At 45.4% G+C, this 26,339-nt stretch overlaps 1 protein-coding gene across 2 annotated transcripts in view; it reads right to left on the bottom strand.

The window, feature by feature from the left end:
- The window catches only part of UGP2 (UDP-glucose pyrophosphorylase 2), a 106,973-nt gene that overhangs the window by 3,294 nt on the left and 77,340 nt on the right, over window positions 1-26,339 (bottom strand). For both annotated transcript variants that reach the window (XM_075339253.1, XM_075339252.1), the window contains exons 4-8: window positions 15,829-16,014; window positions 15,072-15,205; window positions 9,818-10,115; window positions 6,588-6,785; window positions 6,249-6,491 (exon numbers count right to left, since the gene is read on the bottom strand). In XM_075339253.1, the coding sequence (XP_075195368.1) occupies window positions 6,249-6,491; window positions 6,588-6,785; window positions 9,818-10,115; window positions 15,072-15,205; window positions 15,829-16,014 (1,059 nt within the window). The remainder of the gene's footprint in view (window positions 1-6,248; window positions 6,492-6,587; window positions 6,786-9,817; window positions 10,116-15,071; window positions 15,206-15,828; window positions 16,015-26,339) is intronic.

The raw sequence follows: 26,339 nt of genomic DNA, 5'->3' as shown, positions 1-26,339 counted from the left end.
TGTGAGTGAGTGTGTATGTGTGCGTGTATATACAGTGTGTGTGCGTATATACAGTGTGTGTGCGTATATACAGTGTGTGAGTGAGTGTGTATGTGTGTGTGTATGTCATACTCACCTGTCTGCAGGGTCCCGATGCCATGCCTGCTTCCAGCCCCTGTCTCGGTCCCGCCGCTTCGGCTGTGTGCAGTCTCCCCGGTGCATGCACGAAGCTTGCAGGACCTGGCCGTGGATCACCTGATGCAGTCACCTGACGCATCAGCTGATCGTAGTCTCGCCGGCTTTTTCTTGCCCGGCCGGCTATCAGCTGATCCTGCCGTCAGGGGACTTCATCAGCTGATTACCGGCAGCTCCTGCAGTGATGGGCCAGGATCAGACTCCGCTGTAGGAGCTGCCGGTCATCAGCACAGACGTGAGTATTTATTTATTTATTTTTTTTTTGCACTGATGCATCTGCTGATTGTATAATCGGCTTTTATACAATCAGCTGATGTGTGATGTGATTCACATCCTTTATCCTGACACATCATCTGATCGCTTTGCCTTCCTTCCAGCAAACCGATCAGATGATATTGGATCCGGATTGGACGGCGCGGGACCCTGACCCAGGATTACTGTGGAGGGGGGTTTATTTCAATAAAGATGGAGTCACTAATTGTGTTGTGTTTTATTTCTAATAAAAATATTTTTCTGTGTGTTGTGTTTTTTTTTTATCATTACTAGAAATTCATGGTGGCCATGTCTAATATTGGCTTGACACCATGAATTTCGGGCTTAGGGCTAGCTGATAATATACAGCTAGTCCTAACTCCATTATTACCCGGCTAGCCACCCGGCATCAGGGCAGCTGGAAGAGTTGGATACAGCGCCAGAAGATGGCGCTTCTATGAAAGCGCCATTTTCTGGGGTGGCTGCGGACTGCAATTCGCAGTGGGGGTGCCCAGAAAGCATGGGCACCCTTCACTGTGGATTCCAATCCCCAGCTGCCTAGTTGTACCCGGCTGGACACCAAAATTAGGCGAAGCTCACGTCATTTTTTTTTTAAAATTATTTCATGAAATTCATGAAATAATTAAAAAAAAAAAAAGGGCTTCTCTATATTTTTGGTTCCCAGCCGAGTACAACTAGGCAGCTGGGGGTTGGGGGCAGCCCGTACCTGCCTGCTGTACCCGGCTAGCATACAAAAATATGGCGAAGCCCACGTCATTTTTTTTTCTTTTTGGGTAAAAAAACTGCATACAGTCCTGGATGGAGGATGCTGAGCCTTGTAGTTCTGCAGCTGCTGTCTGCTCTCCTGCATACAATGAACATTTTGAATAAGGAAATGACATCAGACCTTTTTTATTTTTTTCATCAACAATCTTTAATGGCATTGTGCACTGATTAAAAACGCAGTGAGCAAAAACGCAGCAAAAAAGGCACCAAATCGCGGCAAAAACGTGACATGCAGCATCCGGTCACCTGCACTACAAGTGCCAGAGTGGAGAAAGATAGTGACATGCAGCACACTATGAGTCAGAGCAGAGCATGTCACTGTCTCCACTCCGCTGACCTCACAGCCCGAACACGCTGCGATGGATGCAGGGGGACACAGAACAAGTAATCGGCCGACACTGGAGTCATCTGATTACTTGGGATGAATTGAGCAGTAAAATGCTCTGGTGCTCGATGGGCGAAGCCCATGCCGTTTTTTTTTTAAAAAAAAATTAATTAAAAATAAAAAAATAAAAAAAATCACATTGTTTGTGGGCTCCCACTGCATTTTCTGTTGCTAAGGGTAACCAAAGCAGCTACTGGCTGCTAGCCCCCGCTGCTTGGTGTTACTTTCACTGGCAATAGAAATGCAGGGAAGCATTTTTTTTTTTTTTTTTTATAAAGGTTTTTCCCTGAAAACGTTTTTAAGAAAATGACGTGGGCTTCGCCATATTTTTGTATGCTAGCCAGGTACAGCAGGCAGCTACGGGCTGCCCCCAACCCCCAGCTGCCTAGTTGTACCCGGCTGGGAACCAAAAATATAGAGAAGCCCTTTTTTTTTTTTATTTCATGAATTTCATGAAATAATTAAAAAAAAAAATGACATGGGCTTCGCCGAATTTTTGAGTCCAGCCAGGTACAACTAGGCAGCTGGGGATTGGAATCCGCAGTGAAGGGTGCCCAAACTTTCTGGGCCCCCCGCTGCGAATTGCAGTCCACAGCCGCCCCAGAAAATGGCGCTTTTATAGAAGCGCCATCTTCTGGCGCTGTATCCAACTCTTCCAGTGGCCCTGGTGGCAGGTGGCACGCTGGGTAATAAGGGGTTAATACCAGCTATGTTTTACCCGCTGGTATAAAGCCCGAGATTCTAAATGTCAGGCCAAGGTTGACCTGGCCATTAAGAATCTCCAATAAAGGGTTAAAAAAAAAAAGACCACACAGAGAAAAATACTTTATTAGAAATAAATACACAGACACAGTAGGGACTCCATGTTTATTACTCCCTCTCACCCCTCCACGATGGAGAGATTTCTGTACTGACCATGCCAGGAGAGAGCGAGGGAAAAGAGAGCGAGCGAGGGGGGGGAGGAAAAGAAAGCGAGCGGGGGGGGGAAGAGAGCGAGCGGGGGGGGGAAAGAGAGCGAGCGGGGGGGGAAAGAGAGCGAGCGGGGGGGGGGAAAGAGAGCGAGCGGGGGGGGGGAAAGAGAGCGAGCGCGGGGGGGGGAAAGAGAGCGAGCGGGGGGGGGGAAAGAGAGCGAGCGGGGGGGGGGGAAAGAGAGCGAGCGGGGGGGGGGAAAGAGCGAGCGGGGGGGGAAAGAGCGAGCGGGGGGGGGGGAAAGAGCGAGCGGGGGGAAAAAGAGAGCGAGCGGGGGGAAAAGAGAGCGAGCGGGGGGAAAAGAGAGCGAGCGGGGGGAAAAGAGAGCGAGCGGGGGGAAAAGAGAGCGAGCGGGTGGGAAAAGAGAGCGAGCGGGTGGGAAAAGAGAGCGAGCGGGGGGGGAAAAGAGAGCGAGCGGGGGGGGAAAAGAGAGCGAGCGGGGGGGAAAAGAGAGCGAGCGGGGGGGAAAAGAGAGCGAGCGGGGAGGAAAAGAGAGCGAGGGGGGAAGAAAAGAGAGCGAGGGGGGAAGAAAAGAGAGCGAGGGGGGGAAAAGAGAGCGAGGGGGGGAAAAGAGAGCGAGGGGGGAGGAAAAAAAAGAGCGCGGGAGGAAAAAAAAGCGAGCGCGGGAGGAAAAAAAGCGATGCGCGGGAGGAAAAAAAGAGCGCGGGAGGAAAAAAAGAGAGCGCGGGAGGAAAAAAAGAGCGCGGGAGGAAAAAAAGAGCGCGGGAGAAAAAAAAGAGCGCGGGAGGAAAAAAAGCGCGCACGGGGGAGGAAAAGAGAGCGCAGGGGGGAGGAAAAGAGCGCAGGGGGAGGAAAAGAGAGCGCAGGGGGAGGAAAAGAGAGCGCAGGGGGGAGGAAAAGAGAGCGCAGGGGGGAGGAAAAGAGAGCGCAGGGGGGAGGAAAAGAGAGCGCAGAGGGGAGGAAAAGAGAGCGCAGAGGGGAGGAAAAGAGAGCGCAGGGGGGAGGAAAAGAGAGCGCAGGGGGGAGGAAAAGAGAGCGCAGGGGGGAGGAAAAGAGAGCGAGGGGGGGAGGAAAAGAGAGCGCAGGGGGGAGGAAAAGAGAGCGCAGGGGGGAGGAAAAGAGCGCAGGGGGGAGGAAAAGAGAGCGCAGGGGGGAGGAAAAGAGAGCGCAGGGGGAGGAAAAGAGAGCGCAGGGGGGAGGAAAAGAGAGCGCAGGGGGGAGGAAAAGAGAGCGCAGGGGGGGAAGAGAGCGAGCGGGGGGGGAAAAGAGCGAGCGGGGGGGGGAGAGAAGAGAGCGAGGGGGGAGGAAAAGAGAGCGAGGGGGGAGGAAAAGAGAGCGAGGGGGAGGAAAAGAGAGCGAGGGGGGAGGAAAAGAGAGCGCAGGGGGGAGGAAAAGAGAGCGAGGGGGGAGGAAAAGAGAGCGAGGGGGGAGGAAAAGAGAGCGCAGGGGGGAGGAAAAGAGCGCAGGGGGGAGGAAAAAAAGAGCGAGGGGGAGGAAAAAAAGAGCGAGGGGGAGGAAAAAAGAGCGAGGGGGGAGGAAAAAAGAGCGCAGGGGGAGGAAAAGAGAGCGAGGGGGGAAGAGAGCGAGGGAAAAGAGAGGGGAGGGGAGAGAGGGATAAGAGGGGAGAGAGGGATAAGAGGGGGGCAGAGAAGAGGGGGAAGAGGGGAGGGGGAGAAGAGTGGGGGGAGAGAAGAGAGTGGGGAAAGAACAGGGGGGGGGGGGCAGAGGTGCTCTGTCACCAACTGTCTCCACTCTGTGACTTGTGGTGCAGGTGACAGAGTGCAGACAGTTGGTCCCATGCAGCAGGACAGATGGCAGAGCACAGCGGTGACATGCCTGCCAGTGTCTTGCTGCTGGGAGGAGCAGATGATCACACTGCCCGACACCGGCCGCTCTCCTGACATCGCAGCAGAGCGGGGCGGGTGGACAGTGTGAGCACATACTTACGTGCAGGGGGGGATTCAGCTAAAGACCCCCCTGTACTGCACCCTGGCGCCCCGTGTCTCAGCCTCTCTGCAGGACGACGGCTCCACAGTGACGTCCTCCGGCTCCTCCCCTCGATGCTGGGCTGTGACGTGCGGTAGTCACCGCCCACAGCCCTGTCACTCAATCTGAGTGGCGCCGGCATCCTGTGACGTACCCGTCTTGTTTGAGAGCCCGGAAATGCCGGGACGTCAGAGGATGCCGGCGGCCACAGCTCCAGGGGGTCATGTGACAGGCACTGAGCGTGCAGGATAGCGCCGCTCAGTGCCAGAACTGGAAACAGAAGGCAATGGAGAAGACGCCTAGAAAGGTAAGTGCAGCTCATACAGAAAATAAAAAAAATGGGTGAACCACCCCTTTAAGAAGTATTTCAGCACAAAGAACAATGAGCTTCACATGTTTGGATTAATTATCTCTTTTTCCAGCCTTTTCTGACTTATTAAGACCCTCCCCAAACTTGTGAACAGCACTCATACTTGGTCAACATGGGAAAGACAAGAGCATTCCAAGGCCATCAGAGACAAGATCGTGGAGGGTCACAAGGCTGGCAAGGGGGTACAAAACCCTTTCAATGAGTTGGGCCTACCTGTCTCCACTGTTGGGAGCATCATCCGGAAGTGGAAGGCTTATGGAACTACTGTTAGCCTTCCACGGCCTGGACAGCCTTTGAAAGTTTCACCCGTGCCGAGGCCAGGCTTGTCCGAAGAGTCAAGGCTAACCCAAGGACAACAAGGAAGGAACTCAGGGAAGATCTCATGGCAGTGGGGACATTGGTTTCAGTCAATACCATACGTAACGTACCCCACCGCAATGGTCTCCGTTCCAGACGAGCCCGTAAGGTACCTTTACTTTCAAAGCGTCATGTCAAGGCTCGTCTACAGTTTGCTCATGATCACTTGGAGGACTCTGAGACAGACTGGTTCAAGGTTCTCTGGTCTGATGAGACCAAGATCGAGATCTTTGGTGCCAACCACACATGTGACGTTTGGAGACTGGATGGCACTGCATACGACCCCAAGAATACCATCCCTACAGTCAAGCATGGTGGTGGCAGCATCATGCTGTGGGGCTGTTTCTCAGCCAAGGGGCCTGGCCATCTGGTCCCACATCCATGGGAAGATGGATAGCACGGCCTACCTGGAGATTTTGGCCAAGAACCTCCGCTCCTCCATCAAGGATCTTAAGATGGGTCGTCATTTCATCTTCCAACAAGACAACGACCCAAAGCACACAGCCAAGAAAACCAAGGCCTGGTTCAAGAGGGAAAAAAATCAAGATGTTGCAGTGGCCTAATCAGTCTCCTGACCTTAACCCAATTGAAAACTTGTGGAAGGAGCTCAAGATTAAAGTCCACATGAGACACCCAAAGAACCTAGATAACTTGGAGAAGATCTGCATGGAGGAGTGGGCCAAGATAACTCCAGAGACCTGTGCCGGCCTGATCAGGTCTTATAAAAGACGATTATTAGCTGTAATTGCAAACAAGGGTTATTCCACAAAATATTAAACCTAGGGGTTGAATAATAATCGACCCACACTTTTATGTTGAAAATGTATTAAAATTTAACTGAGCAACATAACTTGTTGGTTTGTAAGATTTATGCATCTGTTAATAAATCCTGCTCTTGTTTGAAGTTTGCAGGCTCTAACTTATTTGCATCTTATCAAACGTGCTAAATCTGCAGGGGGTTGAATACTACTTGTAGGCACTGTATGTAGACACCGCTTCCTTCCTTACCTTGGTGAATGAGCTTCCCAGCTTAACGAGAGGCACGGTGGGGAATTCACGCTTTTCGCTCATCGTCAGTGACCCTGCGTTAAGGCTGTACAGGTTGGACATGACCAGGAGCAGATCAGACGTGGTTTTTACAGGCAGGAAGCGACTTCGAGGAACATTGATGCCCAGTGAATTCTCAAAACTTTTAACAGCGGCTCCGACGGCGGTCTCCAGCTGGATGACGTTCAGTCCTCCATCCAGGGTCTGCGAGGACAATGGCACCGGGGGATTTATTCACACTGTACCACAGCAGCGTGGACATAATCTCTAACACTGGATGCAATAAATTGGAAAACGTACCTTGGGATTAACGATGATTTCCATGTCAATGTCGTTGGCTTCTTGCAGTCTCTTGATCGCAGGCAAGGAGATCCACAAATTATTGGTGTTGAAGATCTTGAATTTTGACACCGATTTAAACTCATCCACGTGCGGCTTGGGCACCTGAGCGATTTCTACCAGCCGCAGCTTCCCTTCATATTGAGTGAGCGTTCCTCCCTACAGGAAGGTAAAGAGCGGACAATTACACACTGAACGGCAGTAAAACAATGCAATCACTGAGCAACCAAGAAATCCACCAGGAAGGTAAATTCAGTGATGCCAACATAGTGAACCCCAACCCTGATGAGGTCCAAAAGACAAACAGATCTATCCACAGTGAGTGTTGATACATACATTTGACTTACATTAAAATTTTTGCACTGTTTGCCTTCTAAAGCCTTTATGTTGCACTGTCTATTACTCAGTTAACTCATTTTTCTGACAGTATCAGTGAGTGAACTTGTTTTGGTGGCTTAAAGGGAATATGTCACCAGTATTTTCTCCCCCATCAGAAAGCAGTATAATGTTAGAGACAGAGACCCTGATTCCAGCAATGTATCACTTACTGAGCTATTTGCTAGATCTGCAGGAGAGAAAACACTGATTTTAATCAAAATGACAGCAGTTATACAGAGCTCAATAATATGCTTGACTACCTGCAGCATGCCAAGTAGTCCTGTAATGATAATCTACTGCTGGTTAACCAGGGATTTTATCAAAACTGCAATAAGCAGCTTAGTAAGTGACATCACTGGAATCAGGATCTCTGACCCTACGTTATGCTGCTCTCAGATTAGGTGGCAAAAACCTGGTGACAGATTTGTGATCCTCTAATCTGTCTTAGTTCTGTTCCACTGCTTTGTGACCACAGACCACACCTTAGTTTAATGCACTGCGCAACCTAATTTCTGCAAAAGCCACATAGTGGAACATTTTTAATGAAACCCAAATGCAAAAAATTATATTTGGCCCCAAATATATGTAATTAAAGAAAAATAAAAAAAAAAAGTGTCTCCATTTGTGGATTTCTGATTATTCCCCTCCGTTCGACCAGACATATGCCCACTCAGCTCGGCTGAGCATGCAGCACATTTCCAGAGGAAAAAATGCCCAGTCATCCTCTTTTACTTACATTTTCTAACCTTACAATCTTTTCTTTTTTCTAAATTGCCCCAATAAAATTACTAAAGGGGAGGTCCGAAACAAATACTGATTTTAATCCTAAATGTTTATTGTAATTAACTAAGCTCTCTTCTAATACACTTTAGTTACAAAAAGCCTCTACATTTCCCCATCATATAACAGCTTTATTTTTTACCTACTGCTGTTCCGATGACTTTGTTTGAGAATACCCAGTCCATGCTGGGAAAGTCAAACAAGAGTCATTGGGGGCAGAGGCAGTCACTGCTGGGCCAGTCCCTGCTCTACCGAGCATGTGCCAGTTAACAATTGCGACGTATGCTAAAATACGACCGCTCATCACTGTGCAATATGTTTTTCAATGCTGTGAAAGTGCGCTACAATGGCAGCTCTAATGAGAAGTGAGGAACTGGCAAGAGGGTGTAATATCAAGAGGTCATTGTAAGAGATAACATGGCGAGCAAGAAAAGTAGAAACTAGCACTGCCCTCGAAAACAGTCATGATCAGGGGCGTTGCTGGTCTCCTCTCACAGTGCCCTCTCCTTACAATGTGCAGTGACAGTGCACTCTTGAAAGCTCGTCACTTCTCAGCGAGGGAGTGCACTGTCACTGTGCATTAAAAAAAGAATATCGCAATTGACAACCGGCACATGCTCAGTAGAGCCAGGACTAGCCCAGCCCCAGAAATAAAGGTCACGGATGACGCTTTGTTTCAGAGTGAGAACTTAGGCTGCTTTCACACTACGTTTTTTTTTTTTTTTTTTTTTTAACATCAGTCCTGAACGTTTTTTTTTAACGCAAAAAACGGATCCAGTGCAAATGCGTTTTAATTTCAATGCATTTGCAATGGACTCGTGTCAACATGAGTTCACCTGCGTTTGTGTGCGTTATAGTGAGGATCCAGCGAGTTGCAGTTTAGCGTTTTTGAGCTGCGTCCAAATACTGCAAATTGCTGGATCCTGACTATACTGCACGCAAACGCATGTGAATGCTGGCATGCTGATACAGGATCCTGCTTGCTCTACTGAGCATGCCAAGAAAACCAGCCTCGGGTGTCCCTCTCGCCCCCCTCCCTCTCTGCCCCCTCCCTCCCCCCCGCCTGAGCGCTGCAGACACTCGTAACCAAGATAAATATCGGGAAACCAAGCAAAGCGCTTCTATTAGTTACCCGATGTTTACAGTGGTTATGTGTGCAGGGAGCCCGGCTCCTAGCACCTGCATATGCTCGTAACCAACGTAAATATCGGGTATCCAAGCAAGTTACCCGATGTTTACCTTGGTTATGAGCCTCTGCAGCTGTCAGAAGCCGGCTCCCAGTCTATCACGTTCAGTTCCACTGACTCCCGATCACATGACTTAAATGCCCGCCCATAAACTTAAAGTGACAGGAGCCTGCAAAATAACACATGCGTTTGCATGCTTTTTTTGCTGTAAAAGCAGGATCCGCTTTTACAGCAAAAAACGTTCTTGACGCATGTTAAAAAAACGTAGTGTGAAAGCAGCCTTACACTGCGGCAGGGACAGTTTGTGTATCCCAGCATACACTGGAGATTTTCAAATGAAGAGTCATCAAAATGGAAATTGGTATAAAAAAAACAAAACAATACAAAAACAGTAGAGAGGAAATTGTAAGAACATTTAATTAAAAAAGTATTGGAAAACAGATTAGATTATTACAGTAAAAAGAAAGAAATTTAAAATTACAATTAGTGATGAGTGAGCACTACCATGCTCGTGTGCTCGTTTGACCAGTTGGATGTTCAGATGGGCACAACTCGAGCACCCGAGCATAATGAAAGTCAAAGGAGGACTTAAGATTTTTCGGAAACAAAAGCCCCATTCTATTATACTAGAGTCGCGCCCATCCTAACATCCAACTGCTCTTAGTGAGTACCGAGCACCCGAGCATGGTAGTGCTCACTCATCACTAATTACAAATCAATATTCGCTTCGGACCACCCCTTTAAGGTGTTCTAAATTAGCGTTTGTAATAAGTGCACCCCTCTCCCTCATGTTTTGACTGTTTCTTAGTATAAGAGTCGCCACAAGACGGATGTTCCAATATTCACCTTAACATCAGCCCTCGTCTTATCTGTAACCTCCATGACAAATTCACAGCGCTTTCCATTGGGTGGATTCATGAGGTGATTGAGGATGTAGAGGTCTACTGTAGCACCAAGATTATCAATATTAGAGACAAAAATATATTCTTTTCCGTCATCTATGAGCGTGTCCAAAAGTCCTGAATTGTAAAAGCTGGCATAGATGTCCCCGTGGCCGGGAGGGTACCAGGCTTCAGCATTCTCCACTGAATAGGACAAGTCCTTGGCTATCGGTAATAGAGACTCCTTATTTACTCTTGGATACCTATAAAAGAAAGCAGATGTTTAGGAAATCATCCTCTCCATAATACTTCGCATTGAGGAATCAAAGCCCTTTATCCAAAGCCTGAAGAATTTTCATGGTCCCCGTAGGCACTGAATGAAGTAGCAGGGAGCGAGTGTGACCACCACTGACCTGCAGCGAGAAGGAAAGGGACCAGGGCGAATGAATCATTGGGGCAACCGTAAGGGGCTCAAGTAGTTAGGGGTCCCATTTCTACCTCCAAATCAGGTGGAATTGTGCATTTTGATGAGCTCTAGGGCTGCAAAGGGCTCAGATATTGTTCTTGCACAAGGGTCCTCTTTTGTCTGTGTCCACCAGAGAAAGGGATATTACAATATTATGGGATGTATCAATGAATCCAGGAGAAAAACAAAAAAGGATGATAGAACAAAACCATTTGTTACCAGATGTGTAAAATTAACGCACCCCTTCAGTGGGGCCAGCGATATGGAGCAGTCGCTCACATGCCACTCGTAAATTGATTTAGGGGTATGTAACGTGACGGATGAAAGGGGCAAAACTAACATAACAAGACGCAAAAATTAGAATGGTCCACACCTCTATCGTCTCCTGGTGTACAGGTGAAACTTAAAGAGGTTGTCCACTACTTTGACATTGATGGCCTATCCCTAGGATAGGTCATTAATGTCTGATGGCCGGGGTCAGACACCCCGCACTCCCACCGACCAGCTGTTCTTGGTCCTGGCGGCGGCGACCGGAAATGCTCAGTCAGTTCAATCTTCTAATAGAACGGGAGATGGATGTGCAGTAACCGGCCTTGGCCGCTGTCGGAAGACGAAGCAGCGCTAGAACTGAGCATTTCCAGCTGCCTGCTGCCGTGACCGAGAACAGCTAATCGGCGGGGGCTCGGGTTGTCGGACCCCGGTCGATCAGACATTGATCACTTAATCCTAAGGAGAGGCCGTTAATATCAAAATAGTGGACAACCCCTTTAAAAATGAGAAATCTGATAAGTGGAAAAAAAAGTTCCATCTATATATTTCGTTGCATGACTCATTTTGACACATTTGCTGATCTGCAGAAGGAAATCCCCTTGAAATCGTTCTCTTCGCTGTGGCACAACAGGAAGAATTAATATTTCATGCCCTCTATGCAAACTGACAGAAAACCTGAGATCAGCTTCACTGCGAGCAAAAACAGATTTTTCTTCTCATGGAAACATTCCTTGCTGGTTAGCACGCTGTAAGGAAAAAGACACCGGCTCGCGGGATCTGTTCCTAATTTCCTTTTTTTTGGTTTTTGAGGTTTCTCGGAAAATATTTAGGACACCGGTCAGTATGCAGTATACATTCTCCTGCAAGGCCCTGGACGCTGGGAGCAGCACAATACGCAGGCCCCGCAGCTCCAGATGGACATGGTGGGAGAAGGTCATAGGAAGGATGCGACTGCTGCAGACATGTGGAAACCCGCCTCGTAATAGGAATGACATCCCCCATCTTGATCCCTTGTATCTTTGGTTTACAGTATTTTTGCAAATTTCTGTAGTGTATGCAAAAAAACAAACAAAAAAAAAAAAACCCAAACATTTTTGCCTTGTACTTACTGTCCTCTTACAAGATTTAGTAACTGCAGCAGAAAAATGTACGAGGGTGGAAAACCCGTAATTATTAGTATAAGCTGACGGGTGTATGTACACTATTTACTTCCAACGTTTTCCCCTTTATATAATTGCTAATTTTCAGTTGTCCCCGAATTATGAGTAGAGACCAACCATTATGTTACAATACATACAGACATTTCTGATCAAGAAGTAGCATGGTGGACATTGCACACCATTAGTGAGCAGGGTGTGCTCCGATTACAGCTCCAGGATGAGAAAATACTACAAAGCAGACCCTGGATGTGTCTCTGCCTCCTTCAATCTGCTCTTCCCTCTCCCCATAGACTTCAATAAACAGCTGTAAACCTATTCCATGAATTGTAGTGTTTTTTTCCCCCCCAGAGTTGAAGAAGACTGCAAAAGTGGGGGAAAGAAGTGGTGCATAAGTGGGAGAAAGAAGCGGAATTCTGCTCTGATATATTTAATCAGCTTATTAGATTCCCTTGTACTATTGAATTATGCAAAGTTTGCTAACATAAAAGTCAACATTAAAAGTCTACCTCCACCGGCATACCTAAAAACCTTTGAGAGGCAAAGCTTAATTTTAGAATTAAAAATCGGTGCTCGCTATAAATATTGTATCAGAAAGGTCCAGCGCTGGTTATATCCATTAAAAACATCAGAAATTTTTAAGGAGGTGCTTCAAAATAGCCAAACAAAATAAAAAAAAAACAAAAAAAAAAACAGTTATTAAAAAGGAAAATCAAACGCGTTTCGGTGGTTACACCTTATTCATTCTGATTTTCAACTCTTAGCACCCGGTCAATTTTCCGTTTTTGTTTTTTACTCCCCTTCTTCTGAGAGCCGTAACTTTTTATTTTTCCGTCAATCTTGCCATACGAGGGGGGCTTGTTTTTTTTGTGGGACGAGTTGTGCTTTTAAATAAAACCCTGCGTTTTACTATTAAAAAAGAAAAAAAAAAAATCTGAGTGCGGAAACATTGCAAAAAAGTGCAATTGTACAATTGGTTTTGGAGTATTATGTTCACCGTGGTCACTATAAGACGGATATGTTGGTGTGATTCCTCAGGTAGGTACGAGTTCATAGACACCAAACATGTATAGGTTTATTTTTATCTAAGAAGTTACAAAAACGTCAGAAGTTTGTCCAAATAAAACTGGCACACTTTTTGCGCCATTTTCTGCGCCCCATAGCGTTCTAATTTTTTTGGGATCTATGGCTCAGTAATGTCTTATTTTTTGCGTTTTAATTTGCTGTTTTTAATGACACCATTTTTGCGCAGATGCTGCGTTTTGATAGTCTTATTGCATTTTTGCTCAAAATTTGCGACAACCAAAAGACATAACTTCGGCGTTTGGAATTTTTTTGCCGCTATGTTGTTTACCGATCAGAATAATTGATTTTATAGTTTGATTGATCGGGCGTTTCTGAACTCGGCGATAGTGAATATGTGTATATTTTTTTAACCCTTTCATTTTCAAAAGGGCAAATGGGGGGGGTGATTTCAACTTAAAGTTTAAAAACATAAAGTTAACTTTTTTTTTTTATTTTACTAGTCCCCTTAGGGGACTATAAGGATCAGCAATCTGATCGCACATTCATTTCTGCTGATCACAGCTGCAGAGCTCTGATCAGCTGCTGCTCTCCTGTTACAGCCAGCTGTATGCCGGATGTAACAGGAAGTGAGTCACGATAGCAACAGGAGTCATCACATGACCCTATGCAACCATCGGCTCCCTGTGATTGCATCATGAGGCCTCTGATGGCGGCAGGGAAAGGCTATCTTAGTTAACAGGCACGGGTGGATCGCGGATCCAGTTTGCGCCCGATAGCCGCACATGTCTGCTGTACAAATCAGCAGACGTGCGGGGATTATCACCGGCTCACCGCAGCAGCCTGCGGTGATTACACAGACATTGTCTAGGACTTACCCAGTACGTCCAATATCGGTAAGAGGTTAATTTTTGTATTTTGTGACTTTTTTATATTTTTTGGCCATGTTGATGCACCTTATTAAAAATTGCTGAAGTTTTTATGGATATAATCAGCGGTGGACCTTTTCTTATACACGATTCCCCTTGATGGACTTTGCTACATGGCAAGACACAGAAGAAGGGTGAGCTGATCATAACTTTTTTTTCCTTTCTCACTATAAATACTTTCAAGGCTACATAGTCCTCATTTTTTTTGGGGGGGGGGGGGGGGGGGGGGGAGAGTACAAAATTACATGAATTATTGCATCCCTTTACTTTCTCCCTGCTGCAGCACATAGAGATTTTATCAGCTCTACGTGAGCTTATAAAATGATTTCATAGTAGGCTTCATACAGTTTCGATCAGGCAGTCCTCTCTTCACATGATAAGAACCTATATCTTGGCCATTTAGCATAGCTAGGAAAGCACAAACTATACACTATATCCACTTTTTCAACCAAGGTTTGCTGTATGGATTTAAATTGGTGCTCTTAGTCTATGATCAATAGTAACTAATCCCACCTCTAGTTAATTAAATAGCAGGAGGAGAATACTTGCTGACCTGGTGCTGCTGTAGGGGGTGTCAGGACGTCCATGTCCCAACGCGCGTTTCCACCTTCAGGGATTCTGTGATTGGACCCCTTGCTTAAATTTTACTTTTTCCATAATACAATAAAAACTATGGAATGAAAGGATTAAATTGAGGACTTTTTTTTCTTGATTGAGAAAGTGGATATAGTCCTCTCTTTTCGCAGCGCTAAAGGGGTATGAATGGCAGAGCGTGCCAACAAGAAAAAGGTGGAAGAGGGGTACGTATTGATGCAAGTATGCAAAGTGACCGGGCCCCAGATCCACTGGAGACAATGAGAACTTTGCGTTAATGAAAGGGGTCGGCAGCACAAACTAAATAGCAATAAAAAGGAAGGCGACAAAGCCGGATCTGAGTGCACAGTGCAGTAATTTTCTCCTGAGGTTTACATTTAGTCCTTGATGAGTTTCATAATGGTCCAGAAAGAATCATAACTACAAACGCCAGAAAAGATTGAAAATGTCTGGCTACGAGTATGTCATAATTTATGCTGCCTTTTTATGTAGCAGACCCTTGGTATATAAAAGCAGTATAATGAGACAGAAACCAGGATGTTTCAGGTGTCTCCGCACAATGGCAGTAAACAGCTCCGCTTTACAGACAGCAATTTAATTACTGTACTTATGCCAAAGAATTATATCATGTAAAAAAAATTAACCGTATAGTGGTCTTTTTTTTCACACCTTATTTGCCAACCCAATGAATAAATCTTTCCCTGGCTGTTAACACAAAAAACACAAAACCCCAAAAACATTAAAGCCGCCATCTGAAGTCTGGGCACCGCTATACTGCACCTGCTCTGGTTGAAAGTGTAGATCTTCACTCGGCAGTGGCTGTACTTCTGCAGGATTTTCTTGGTGTCTTCATCAGTATTAAAAGAATTCATCAACACGAGTGGAACATCAGTGTTGTACGTTTTGTTCAAGTGCTACAATGGCAACCAAAGGTTACAGAAAACGCGGAGTCAATATAACGGATCACTAGAAAATCATCAAAGACATAAGACACAGAAAAAAATACCGCAGAGCCCGTGAAACAATATCTACAAGGAGTTTGTATGTTCTCCACGTGTTTGTGTGGGTTTCCTCCCACACTCCATACACATACTAATAGGGAATGTAGACCGTGAGCCCCAATGGGGACAGTGATGATCACAAATGTAAAGTGCTGTGGAATAGGTGTTTCAATATTTATTACATAACAGTCATAGAATTTCAAACACTTATCTACTTTTGGATATATTTACATAAGTAATCATAAAGATATTTAACCATTGAAATTTAAGGGGGAGGAGGATATTGGAAGGGAGGGAGGAAAAAATAAGGAAAAAGGGCTTTTATTGGGGGTGCTGTTGAATATGTTGGCGCTACATCTCAACCCCAGCTCAACATCCCACCCACCCACCCACTGAATATTCCTATATGGCCTAAATTGTATATTCAATCCTAGAAACATAGCACCTAGCATTGACTAACGAGGTCCAAGATGGACGCCTTCCCCCAGAGGCGCACTCCACACAATGTATATACACAACAGACAGCAGGCGCTCACCTCTATCTGTTTCACAGTGAGATCGAGGAAGGTGTTCTCATTACGAACTCCTATCAGGCTTTTCGGGCCTTTACATCCCATGCTGGTTCCCAAACCTCCATTTAGCTTGACGACGACCAACTTGTTGAGGACAGAGGAGATGTTATCCGGCAGACCTCTGGACTTTATTTTCTCATACGGCTGAATCTTTAATAGAAACGGAAAAAAGGACACATTATAGATAACTTCTTCCAGTTAATAGAAACACATGTATAGTCATTTGCACACACTCCACACGATTAAAAGAGGGTTTTCTGATTTCTGAAAACCCCTGTACCTCATTTTACAAAAACTGTGCTTTGCTCACCCTCCCCTGGTCCAGTGCAGTGCTGAGTCTCCACCGCTGTACTGTGTCGGCATAGCTGACATCACGCAGGCAGCACAGGTGACAGTAAGAAGCGTTGCAGTGGTGCTGACGTTACATCAGCGCTTCAGTAAGTAAACGGGGGCAGCGATGGCGACTCAAGTGCTGGACTGGGGGTTGTAAATATAAAAGTGGTTTTTTTTGGGGGGGGTGGGAAACAAACTGCACCCAGATGACAGGGGTCTTCCAAAACCAGAAAGCTCCTTTAAAAAGACCCAACACCTAAAAGGGCACCAGGCGCCGCAACATGCAATCTAGTTTATTTTGATGCTGACCTATAAGTGGGGCCAGGAAGATATAGCACAAGAAGGAGCCGAACTATATGCTGGCATACGTGCAATGTGTAAGAGCACGTTCACACTGTGTACAGGTCACAGAAAAAAAAAAAAAAAAAAAAAGAAAACAAACAAAATGAGCCCAGACCGCATAGTAAGTAAATAGTACATATAAATAACATAAGTACCTTAACACTATTTTGATTTAAATTAAAAAAAAAAAAAAAAATACATAAAAGCCATCCCACCATGGGTCCTAACCGTTTCTAGTATTTAAACTGTGGCCCACCTAAGTATTTCAACTGTGTAGCGTCCAATGGGTTAATGTTTTAGTCGGGACCACGTCTTGCTTGGCCCTTATTCACATTGATGTCGTTTGACACATGGTACTAGACACCGTTTAGGACCATCCTGGTGGGTACATCTCGTCATGATATTTACTCAAAATAGCATCCGGTAAGTCCCCCATGATATTTACATGTACTATTACTATACACTTGCTGTAGGATATATGCTCATTTTGGATTTCTTCTTGGGGCTGTGAAGATGTACGTGACGTAACATTATCTCGGAGTTACAATATCACGCGAGCTGTCACTCAGTGCAGTTTGGTATGTCACACAATCCCGGGCGTTCCCTGCACCGGGACAATCCGGTGACTCCTCTAGACCTGCCCTTTACTGTGTGCAATACCTATTGTATTTACATATCATAAAATACATAGTCACTTATATCGATAAGTGGCCTTAGCCGACATGTGTCCGGAGTATTTTTCAGGAAGACTTAGGATCTGTTCCCACAGCTGTGGAATATTCACATGGTAGTGAAATTAGCAGCAGAAAGACACATACTATGGATATAAAATCCACAGCACCGGTCAATCTATCCTGCGGATCTCTCTGCGGCGTGTGAAGGGGATTTTGTGAGATTTTATGCACAATGTTGCTACTGTAATAAGTCTGCCTGGAAATCTGCTCCACATGTGCCCCGTGGGAACAGTGTTTTATGGCCATTTATCCACATCATAAGGCTAGTTTCACACTTGCGTTCAGCGGAGTCCGTCACTATGTAGAATAGCGCAGTCCGTTAACGCACTGCGCTATTCTCCATAGACTTGTATGGACGACGCACTGTAACGCAAGTGCCTGCGTTGCATCCGCTGGACGACGCAGCGTTGTTATTTTGACGCTGCGTCGGGCGGATGGAATGCAGCATGTAACGTTTTTCTGCGCTTGGCGGAGTGTCAAAAAAACGCAATCTGCAGGAATCCGTTAGGCGTCCGTTGTTTTTATAATGGACGCCTTTGGTGGCGGATTCCGTTAGAATGCGTCATTTGACGGATTCCGTTAACGCAGCTGATTTTACACAACTGCGCATGCTCAGATGTGTAAAGTCAAGGAAAAAAAACTATAACGGATTGCGTTATTTTGTACGATCTGTAGCATGCGTTGTGCCACTATATGCAACGCATCCGTTACATGCGTCACACAACGCAATGCTACGGATCCCGTCCAACGCAAGTGTGAAACTAGCCTAACCCACATGGACTTAAATCAGCAGTACACAGAATAGGACGGTCCTCCGCTCTAGAGGAACGTGGATTGTGTAATTGTGTAACACCCAATTCTCCCATACGGTGGTGCTGGAAAAGAATTAACACTTACCTATAGATAAGCCTAATATGTTTGTGTGTGTGTGTGTATATTATATATACACACACACACACACATATATCTACATATATATATATACACATATACACATCTATACACACACACCCCTATCTACACGCGCACACACACACACACACACACACACACACACACACTTTTTATATCTACATAGGCTGTCTGGGCTGCTCTGTGCGGGGTTCACTCTAGCCAAATGGAAGGGGCGGAAGGGGATCAATAGTCAATAGACATCAGACTATTGCAGAATTAAAATAAAATAATGAATACTGAGTAGTTTCTACAAGACTAAGAAATTCAAGTAGACAGAAAGGCACCTAGACTATTCTTTTCGTCAAGGACTTTGCACCTCAAATCTTTTCTACCTTGATCTCGGTGAGTGTGACTTAGTAGGATGTGGTGGTCACTTCAGCAATATTCATAGTGGCCACACAGATAGCTGTCAGCATATCTCAGCTAGATGTAATGTGCGTAGGTGGGAGAGCAGGCGGCAGAGCGACCAGGCGGGCGGCAGAGCGACCAGGCGGGCGGCAGAGCGACCAGGCGGGCGGCAGAGCGACCAGGCGGGCGGCAGAGCGACCAGGCGGGCGGCAGAGCGACCAGGCGGGCGGCAGAGCGACCAGGCGGGCGGCAGAGCGACCAGGCGGGCGGCAGAGCGACCAGGCGGGCGGCAGAGCGACCAGGCGGGCGGCAGAGCGACCAGGCGGGCGGCAGAGCGACCAGGCGGGCGGCAGAGCGACAAGGCGGGCGGCAAGAAGACTCCTTTGGCAGCAGTTATCTCCTGGGAGAATAGAAAGATTGAGCACTGAAATTGAGCATGCCCAATCCTAGCGTTCTCTAACGTTATCTGTAGGGAGGAGAGTCCAGAAGCCGCATACATGGCAGATTTGGCCAAGTTTACAGTAAAGTGTGTGGGGAGCAGGCGGGATGTTCAGTACATGGTGTACCTGTCTATTGCACAGTATCAGTCTGTACGGCTCGCCCCTTACATAGCCGGAATTCTGCCTTCACAACCTGTGACTTCTCACCTTCTGGTAACAAATTTATGACGTGGACACAAAATGTCAGAGTGATAAGTCACCACAAAAATTAGGAAACAAACAAAAAAGTCATTCTAACTGAAGACAGGGAGTAACTCCCAAAACCTGATCCAAGTCATTTCATTACAAAAAGGAACCAACCCAAAAAACACACAACATGAACCTCATCATCTCCCCCTTCCATAAATCACTACTGCCAGGTTTCCGCTGGATTTACTAGAAAATGATGACTAAAGCCTGAAGAACTCTTGCACAATCCTACCAATTACCATCTATTTGTCAGAACAACTACGTAATGTCTACAGAAAGTTCCTCACCCCAATTACAGAAAAATGTAAAATGTTCTGTCCGGCGGCTCTAAGGCAAAACAGAGCCGCTCCCAACGTAATATGGCCGGCGATCAGCTCCATGACACCTGGACCAACTCAAGGTTGTTGGACTTTTTCCATAGTCTGTAGACCTGACTCCATATGGATGGCAATACATGTTTGTCTTAGGCTAGGTTCACATTTCCGTTGTTTTAAATCAGTCAGGTCCGTCAGCAACGGATCAGTTGTTTTTTAGATGTCAACTGAGGAATCCTGTGAAAAAAAACTGATCCATCGCGTCCATTACATCCGCTGTGTGTCCGTTTGACGGATCAGTCATGATCAGTTTGTGTTTGGGACAGCCCAGTGGGAATGCCAAACATGCTGGGCATGCTCAGTAGAGCATGACAGAATCCAGCACCATAGACATCCATTACAAGCGTGACGGATGGCGACGGATTCCTGCGGGGCGCGTTAATTTTTATGGCCAGAAAAACGTTACATTCTGCGTTGCTCCCGCCCGGTCAGTCAAAAAACGACTGACTGCGGCGCAGCGGATGCAACGCAAGGTAATCAGTCACAATCTGCCACTAATACAAGTCTATGGAACACAACGGAGTCCGCTAAACGGATTGCGTTGTTTACCAAAGCCGCGGATTGTGACTGATACATTTTAACGGAAATGTGAACCTAGCCTAAGCAGAAATGAGAGGAGTCGTCCTATGTAGACAATGCCCTCTTAGACTGACAACATGTGTATCAGACTTTTCTAATCTCCCAAAGTGAATTGTGGTATTACATGGCACCAATTCAAGAACTTGACCGATCCAGTGATATATGGCCGATGGGCCATTCATTACAGTAGCCCTCGCTTCTAACACAAGCTACTCTGAGGCCCGGATCATACTGCGTTTTGACAAATAGAGGTCATATAAACATAATCCCCTCGTGTCATTGCAGTGTATGGCCTCGTTGGCAGTCCATCCAATTCTTTTAGGGTTATCCAGGAGGACCCACACCCCTGAGTATACTGCAGAAAATGTAATGCGACAAGACCTAAATAGTCTAAAAGACCACATAGGGAAAAAAAAAAAAAAAAAGTTATACTGTTTGTTTTCAAACAATTCAGGTCGATACCATTTCAAAACGAGAGGAAGGGGGAGCAACATTACGGGGCTTCTGGGGCCATGAAGTTAACAACCCATCCTTAAAGGGCATCTGTCAGGAGATTTTGTAGTACAATACTAATGTTATGTTTAACTAGGGCTTAAGGAGATCTTTCAGCATCAAATAAGTTTTAGGGGTACTTCTCACATAGCGAGATCGATGCTGAGTCACGGTTTTTGTGACGTACCAGTGATCTCATCAGCGATCTCGCTGTGTGTGACACTAAGCAGCAACCTGGCCCCTGCTGTGAAATCGCTGATCGTTACACACAGTGCTGGTTCATTTTTTGCTTGTTGCCCTCCCACTGTGAAGCACACATCGCGGTGTTTGACAGCGAGAGAGCAACGACCTGAATGTGCAGGGAGCCGGCGTCTGGAAGCTGCAGACGCTGGTAACCAAGGTACACATTGGGTAACTAAGCGAAGAGCTTTGCTTGGTTACCCGATATTTACCTTGGTTATCAGCATCCGCAGCTGCTAGAAGCCGGCTCTCTGCTCCCTGCACACATAGCCAAGGTACACATCGGGTAACTAAGCGAAGCACTTTGCTTGGTTACCCGATATTTACCTTTGTTACTAGCGTATGCCACTCTCAGGCTGCCAGTACTGGCTCCCTGCACACGTAGCCAGAGTACACATCGGTTAACTATGCGAAGCGCTTAGCTTAGTAACCCGATGTGTACCCTGGCTACGAGTGCAGGGAGCCAGTGCTAAGCGGTGTGCGCTAGTAACCAGGGTAAATATCGGGTAACCAAGCAAAGCATTTTGCTTACTTAACCGATATTTACCTTGGTTACCAAGCGCAGCATCTTTTCCACGAGTGGCTGGTCACTGGTGAGATCTGCCTGATTGACAGCTCACCAGCCACTATGTAGCGAGGCACCAGTGATCCTGACCAGATCATATCGTGGTCGGAATCGCTGGTATGTCGTTTAGTGAGATGGTACCCTTATTGTTCTACCTCATCCTATTATCTTGCTCTAAGCTCCATAGAATTGTGTCTCCTGCACACAAGTGTATGTAAATACAATTTGCATATTCACACTTCCCAATGCATTTACTATCACTGCTGAGAGGTAGGAGGGAGTATGAGTGGGGGCAGCAGTGCAAATTCAGTTCAGATTTAATGTCACTAATGCCAGCACAGAGATAAGGGGAGCAGGGCATATGCAGTTTGTATTTGCATATGCTTGACTAGTTACTACCTCACAATGAATTCTACATAGCTTACAACAAAATAACAGGATAACGTAGAGCAATAAAACCTGATCCTGAAAGGTCTCCTTAAAGGCCCCTTCACACACGAGATCGCTAACGAGATCGTTGTTGCGTCACCGTTTCTGTGATGCAAGAGCGATCTCGTTACGTGTGACACCTCCCAGCGATCAGGCCCCTGCTGTGAGATCACTAGTCATTGCTAATGGTTGGGACCATTTTTTTCAAAGGTGATGTCTTGCTGGGCATGACGCATCACTGTGTTTGACGCCTACCAACAACCTCCCAACACAGTCCCAGCGCCTGCCGAGATCGTTATCCAGGTCACCGATAGTTACTGCGTTGTTGGTAAGGTCTGACTGACATCTCACCAGCAACCTTCCAGCGATCCTTATCAGGTCGCATCGTTTTCGCGATGGCTGGTAAGTCGTTGAATGTGACGGGGGCTTAAGGCCCATTTAAAGATAACATTAGTATTGTACTAGATAATCACCTGACAGATTCCCTTTAAAGCAGACTGAATCATATCACTTGATACTAGGAATTCTGTGGCTCTTTTTTGTTGTCATTCACAATCTTTTGACCAGTGGTCCACAATTCCTTGTAGGTCATGAGACTGCTATAAATAATACAAATGTTCTTGATCCCCAATAAATCGAAAACATGAGCAATCCTATTAAATATATATGACCCAGTGATATGGCTTTTACTCTAGCACATTTTAGACCATGTATCTAAGGTCTAGAAACATGGTGATTTAGAGCTGCCTGGGGAGTCATGCAGGGGCCCAAGAGACATCTATGGCAGAGAACACTATAGATGACCCGTGATAGTAACAATAGAAGAAGTTTCAATGTTAATTGAAGAAATGTCCAAATTCTGTACAGAGGGAGGATGAGGACTACTTCATTTCCTTGGCCAAATACACACCAGTGTTCTACAGAAAAATGTGTTGCAGCCAATACTCTGGACACACGTGGAGCCAATGTGCGCACACGGCTACCATTTTCTGTGTTTCCTATCAAAGATGAGGGGGGGGGGCTTTGGTGTGTGTGTATATGTATGTACATGTATGCACGTGTGTATGTGTGTGTGTGTGTGTGTGAGTATGTGCGTATGTGTGTGTATATATATATATATATATATATATATATATATATATATATATATATATATATATATATATATATATATATATAATGTATATATATATATGTATATATGTGTGTGTGTGTGCGCGTGTGTGTATACATATACATATATATATATACACACACACACACACACATATATATACACACACATTATATATATATATGTGTGTGTGTGTGTGTGTGTGTGTGTGTGTGTGTGTGTGTGTGTGTGTGTGTGTGTGTGTGTGTGTGTGTGTGTGTGTGTGTGTGTGTGTGTGTGTGTGTGTGTGTGTGTGTGTGTGGCCGATAGTTTCCACATGGTATCATAAATGTAATGTGCAAACGTTCTTTGTAAAGTACGTAATGCAAAACTGTGTCTAGTAATGAAAAAAAAAAACCAAAAACATTCAAATCTGAGAACAGAGGAATTTAATTTCCTTATTCAATACCAAACACTTCACAAAATCATCTCCTCTAACCTCTGTATAACAAAATACATATTATTACAGGCTGAAATGGCAATTTGTATTGCTTAGCGGCAGATGGAAATGCTCTATACATACACACACACCATCATTTGTAAGTGTGCGCATATTATACACACACTCCTGAGCCCGAGCAATACAAATTACCATTCCAGCCTGTACTGACACTGGAGCCTCAAATCTTCAAAGAAAGTGTTTGTCTGCGGACAGGATGAGAAATCACAGATCTGGCATTTTCTGTATAGTCTGTCCGCACAGAAAACAAATTAGAGCCGAGGAAAACAAAATTAGGTCGATGTAATATCTTTGCAAGTGGTAGAAGCAATTTACCTTCTATCAATTACTTTCTGGAAGTGAGTAACAGTGAAACAGGAAAATAAAATAATATAATTTATTTATTTTATTTTTTTTTACAACACTGCTCTGAGGCTCCTCAGCTTCTGCCTTGGTCCTAATGTGGTTGTCCATTCATCAATCATTGGATTATTTTGCCAACGTGGCCTGTTAGATACAGGACCTGTCCTTCTTTGGGTGCAGATTGTGCTGGATTTTCTTTTTCCTCTCCATTTTCCCCCTAAATGTCCCACAATTTTGGACTATTAGTGCAACATTTTAACTTGAAACTTTACTGTCTAGAAATGCAGAAATGCTGATTTTTACATATACGTAACAAGGTGCGGAATACAATGTGAGAAGACCTGTCCGAACGAGAAAACAACATGATGATAGACTATGAGCAGATATTACAGTGATGTCTCCTCTTGTAAGTTTGTTACTCCTTAGGCCCCTTTCATCAGTTTTTTGCCATCAGTTTGACGGATAACGACGGATCCTGCGCGCGTAGGCGTCCATTCTACCAAACGACAAACGGTGACCGATCCATCGGTGTCCATTTTTTCGACGTACACAAACGCCAAAACAATACTTTGGCCGTCGTCTCCGTCGGGACAAACATTTTTCGATGGATCCGTGAAACATGAGGCCATATGTCACAATCCGTCGCTAATAAAAAAAAAAAACACAAACTGATCCAGCGGCATCAGTCGCCGGATCCGTTGTTTTCAAAATTGGACAGATTGTGACTGATGTGTGAAAGGGGCTTTCCAGGTAACGGTGTGCACTGGTGGACACAGGTAGAAGAGACCCCTGTGGAAGAACAATATATGGTCCCTTTTCAGGCCAATAACTCATCAAAATGCACAATTCCACCTGCTTTGGAGGTAGAAATGAGCCCCCTGACCTTGTGGGCTCCAATGCGGCTGCATAGGCTGCACCAGTGATATGTCCACCCCTAACCTTGTGGGCTCCGGTGATATGTCCACCCCTGACCATACGATGACAGACTACTTCATGAGCTCCCATTAGCTCCGTCCCTGCGTACGTGATATGAAACAGACATAGGATACATTCTTCTGAATGGTCATCCAATACGACCATATTCCCTTGTAGAGGTTTAATGCAAAAATCACTTGTTTTCCAGAAGTCTCTGCTGACCAGAACTGGATCAGTAGATCACCTGAGTGTCTCATATTCCAGGGATTTATGTGACAACCCATTTAATATTAAATTACCAAGGCACTAAGTGATCCGCACACTGTATGTCACACGACGTGTAACTTCTGGTTGCTCATGTAACCTCATGTAACTTTGTATTTGATTCAGGTGCTTCACACCAAATTCATAGAATGGTAGAGTTGGAAGGGACGTCAAGGACCAGCAGGTCCAACTCCCTTCAGATTTTGCTAAATCATCCCAGCTAAATTCGTTATTTTAATATTGACCAAATTACAAAACTTCTCTAAATAATTAACAAGGTAAGCCTTGACCGTTGCGATGAAACCCACATTTAACCTCCAGACGGGTGACTTCTTGCCGCGGGTATTACGCTAACTGTTTAGAAATCTGGTGTGATGTAATAATTACACAGAATGAAAATGCAATCACTGCGAATAAAATATACGATGATTGACAATTAACGGTTAACATATTCACAACTACACGTCACACACTGAGAAAACTACCATTCTCCACGAGTACATTTTAATTTGCACGTACCAGTACATGAGCCTGATTTAGGAGGCTAATGGAAGTCTGCCATAGCCTGGAGAGAAGTAAAATTTACTGCTCACACTCAATTATGAATTGTAAAACCGGTCTGGGATTATTTGCATCGGCCATGAACCCCCAGGCGGCTTCCGCAGACAGTCTGCTGGGATACACTTCTGGGGCGTCCACAGATAAACCTTAAAGGGTGAGACCCAAAAACTTCACCTCTCTCGACAGTTCCTAGAAACTGTATTTGAGGACCACTGTAAGCATTACATGTGCGGAGATGAGAGCTAGATCCTAACATTTCTAAATATTTTCTAAGGATAGTGGATGCTCCGATGATGGCAGCTCCAGGTTAGTTCTAGACAAAGTATCGTAACACACAACACTTTCTTCAATTATACAAAAAACGATTTAAAAAAAGGCAAATATTAAGAAATCCAAAATATCCATAAACTTTAAACATCTACAGAAACAATATTTCTAGGATTATTCTGATCTACAACTTTTGGCCACAGTCCAAACCCTAAATATTTACCTCCACCATCCTCGACCACTGAATGCACCACTCCGGCTGCACCCGATCCGCATGATGTTTCTAAGAAATAGTGGTGACATCTTTGACCACAATGTCTACCTAGCCCCATCAAGTCATAAAGCGCCTCTCCCTTCCACAGTTTATTCTAAGAGGTTGACACTTCCTCATACCTTCCACTCAATCTAAGCCTATAAACGACTAGTCTGACCAC

The sequence above is a fragment of the Anomaloglossus baeobatrachus genome, chromosome 3 (assembly GCF_048569485.1).
Source record: "Anomaloglossus baeobatrachus isolate aAnoBae1 chromosome 3, aAnoBae1.hap1, whole genome shotgun sequence".
NCBI classification, from domain to species: domain Eukaryota; kingdom Metazoa; phylum Chordata; class Amphibia; order Anura; family Aromobatidae; genus Anomaloglossus; species Anomaloglossus baeobatrachus.
Note: the sequence above shows the minus strand (reverse complement) of the source record. Positions and strands in the feature narration are given on the sequence as shown.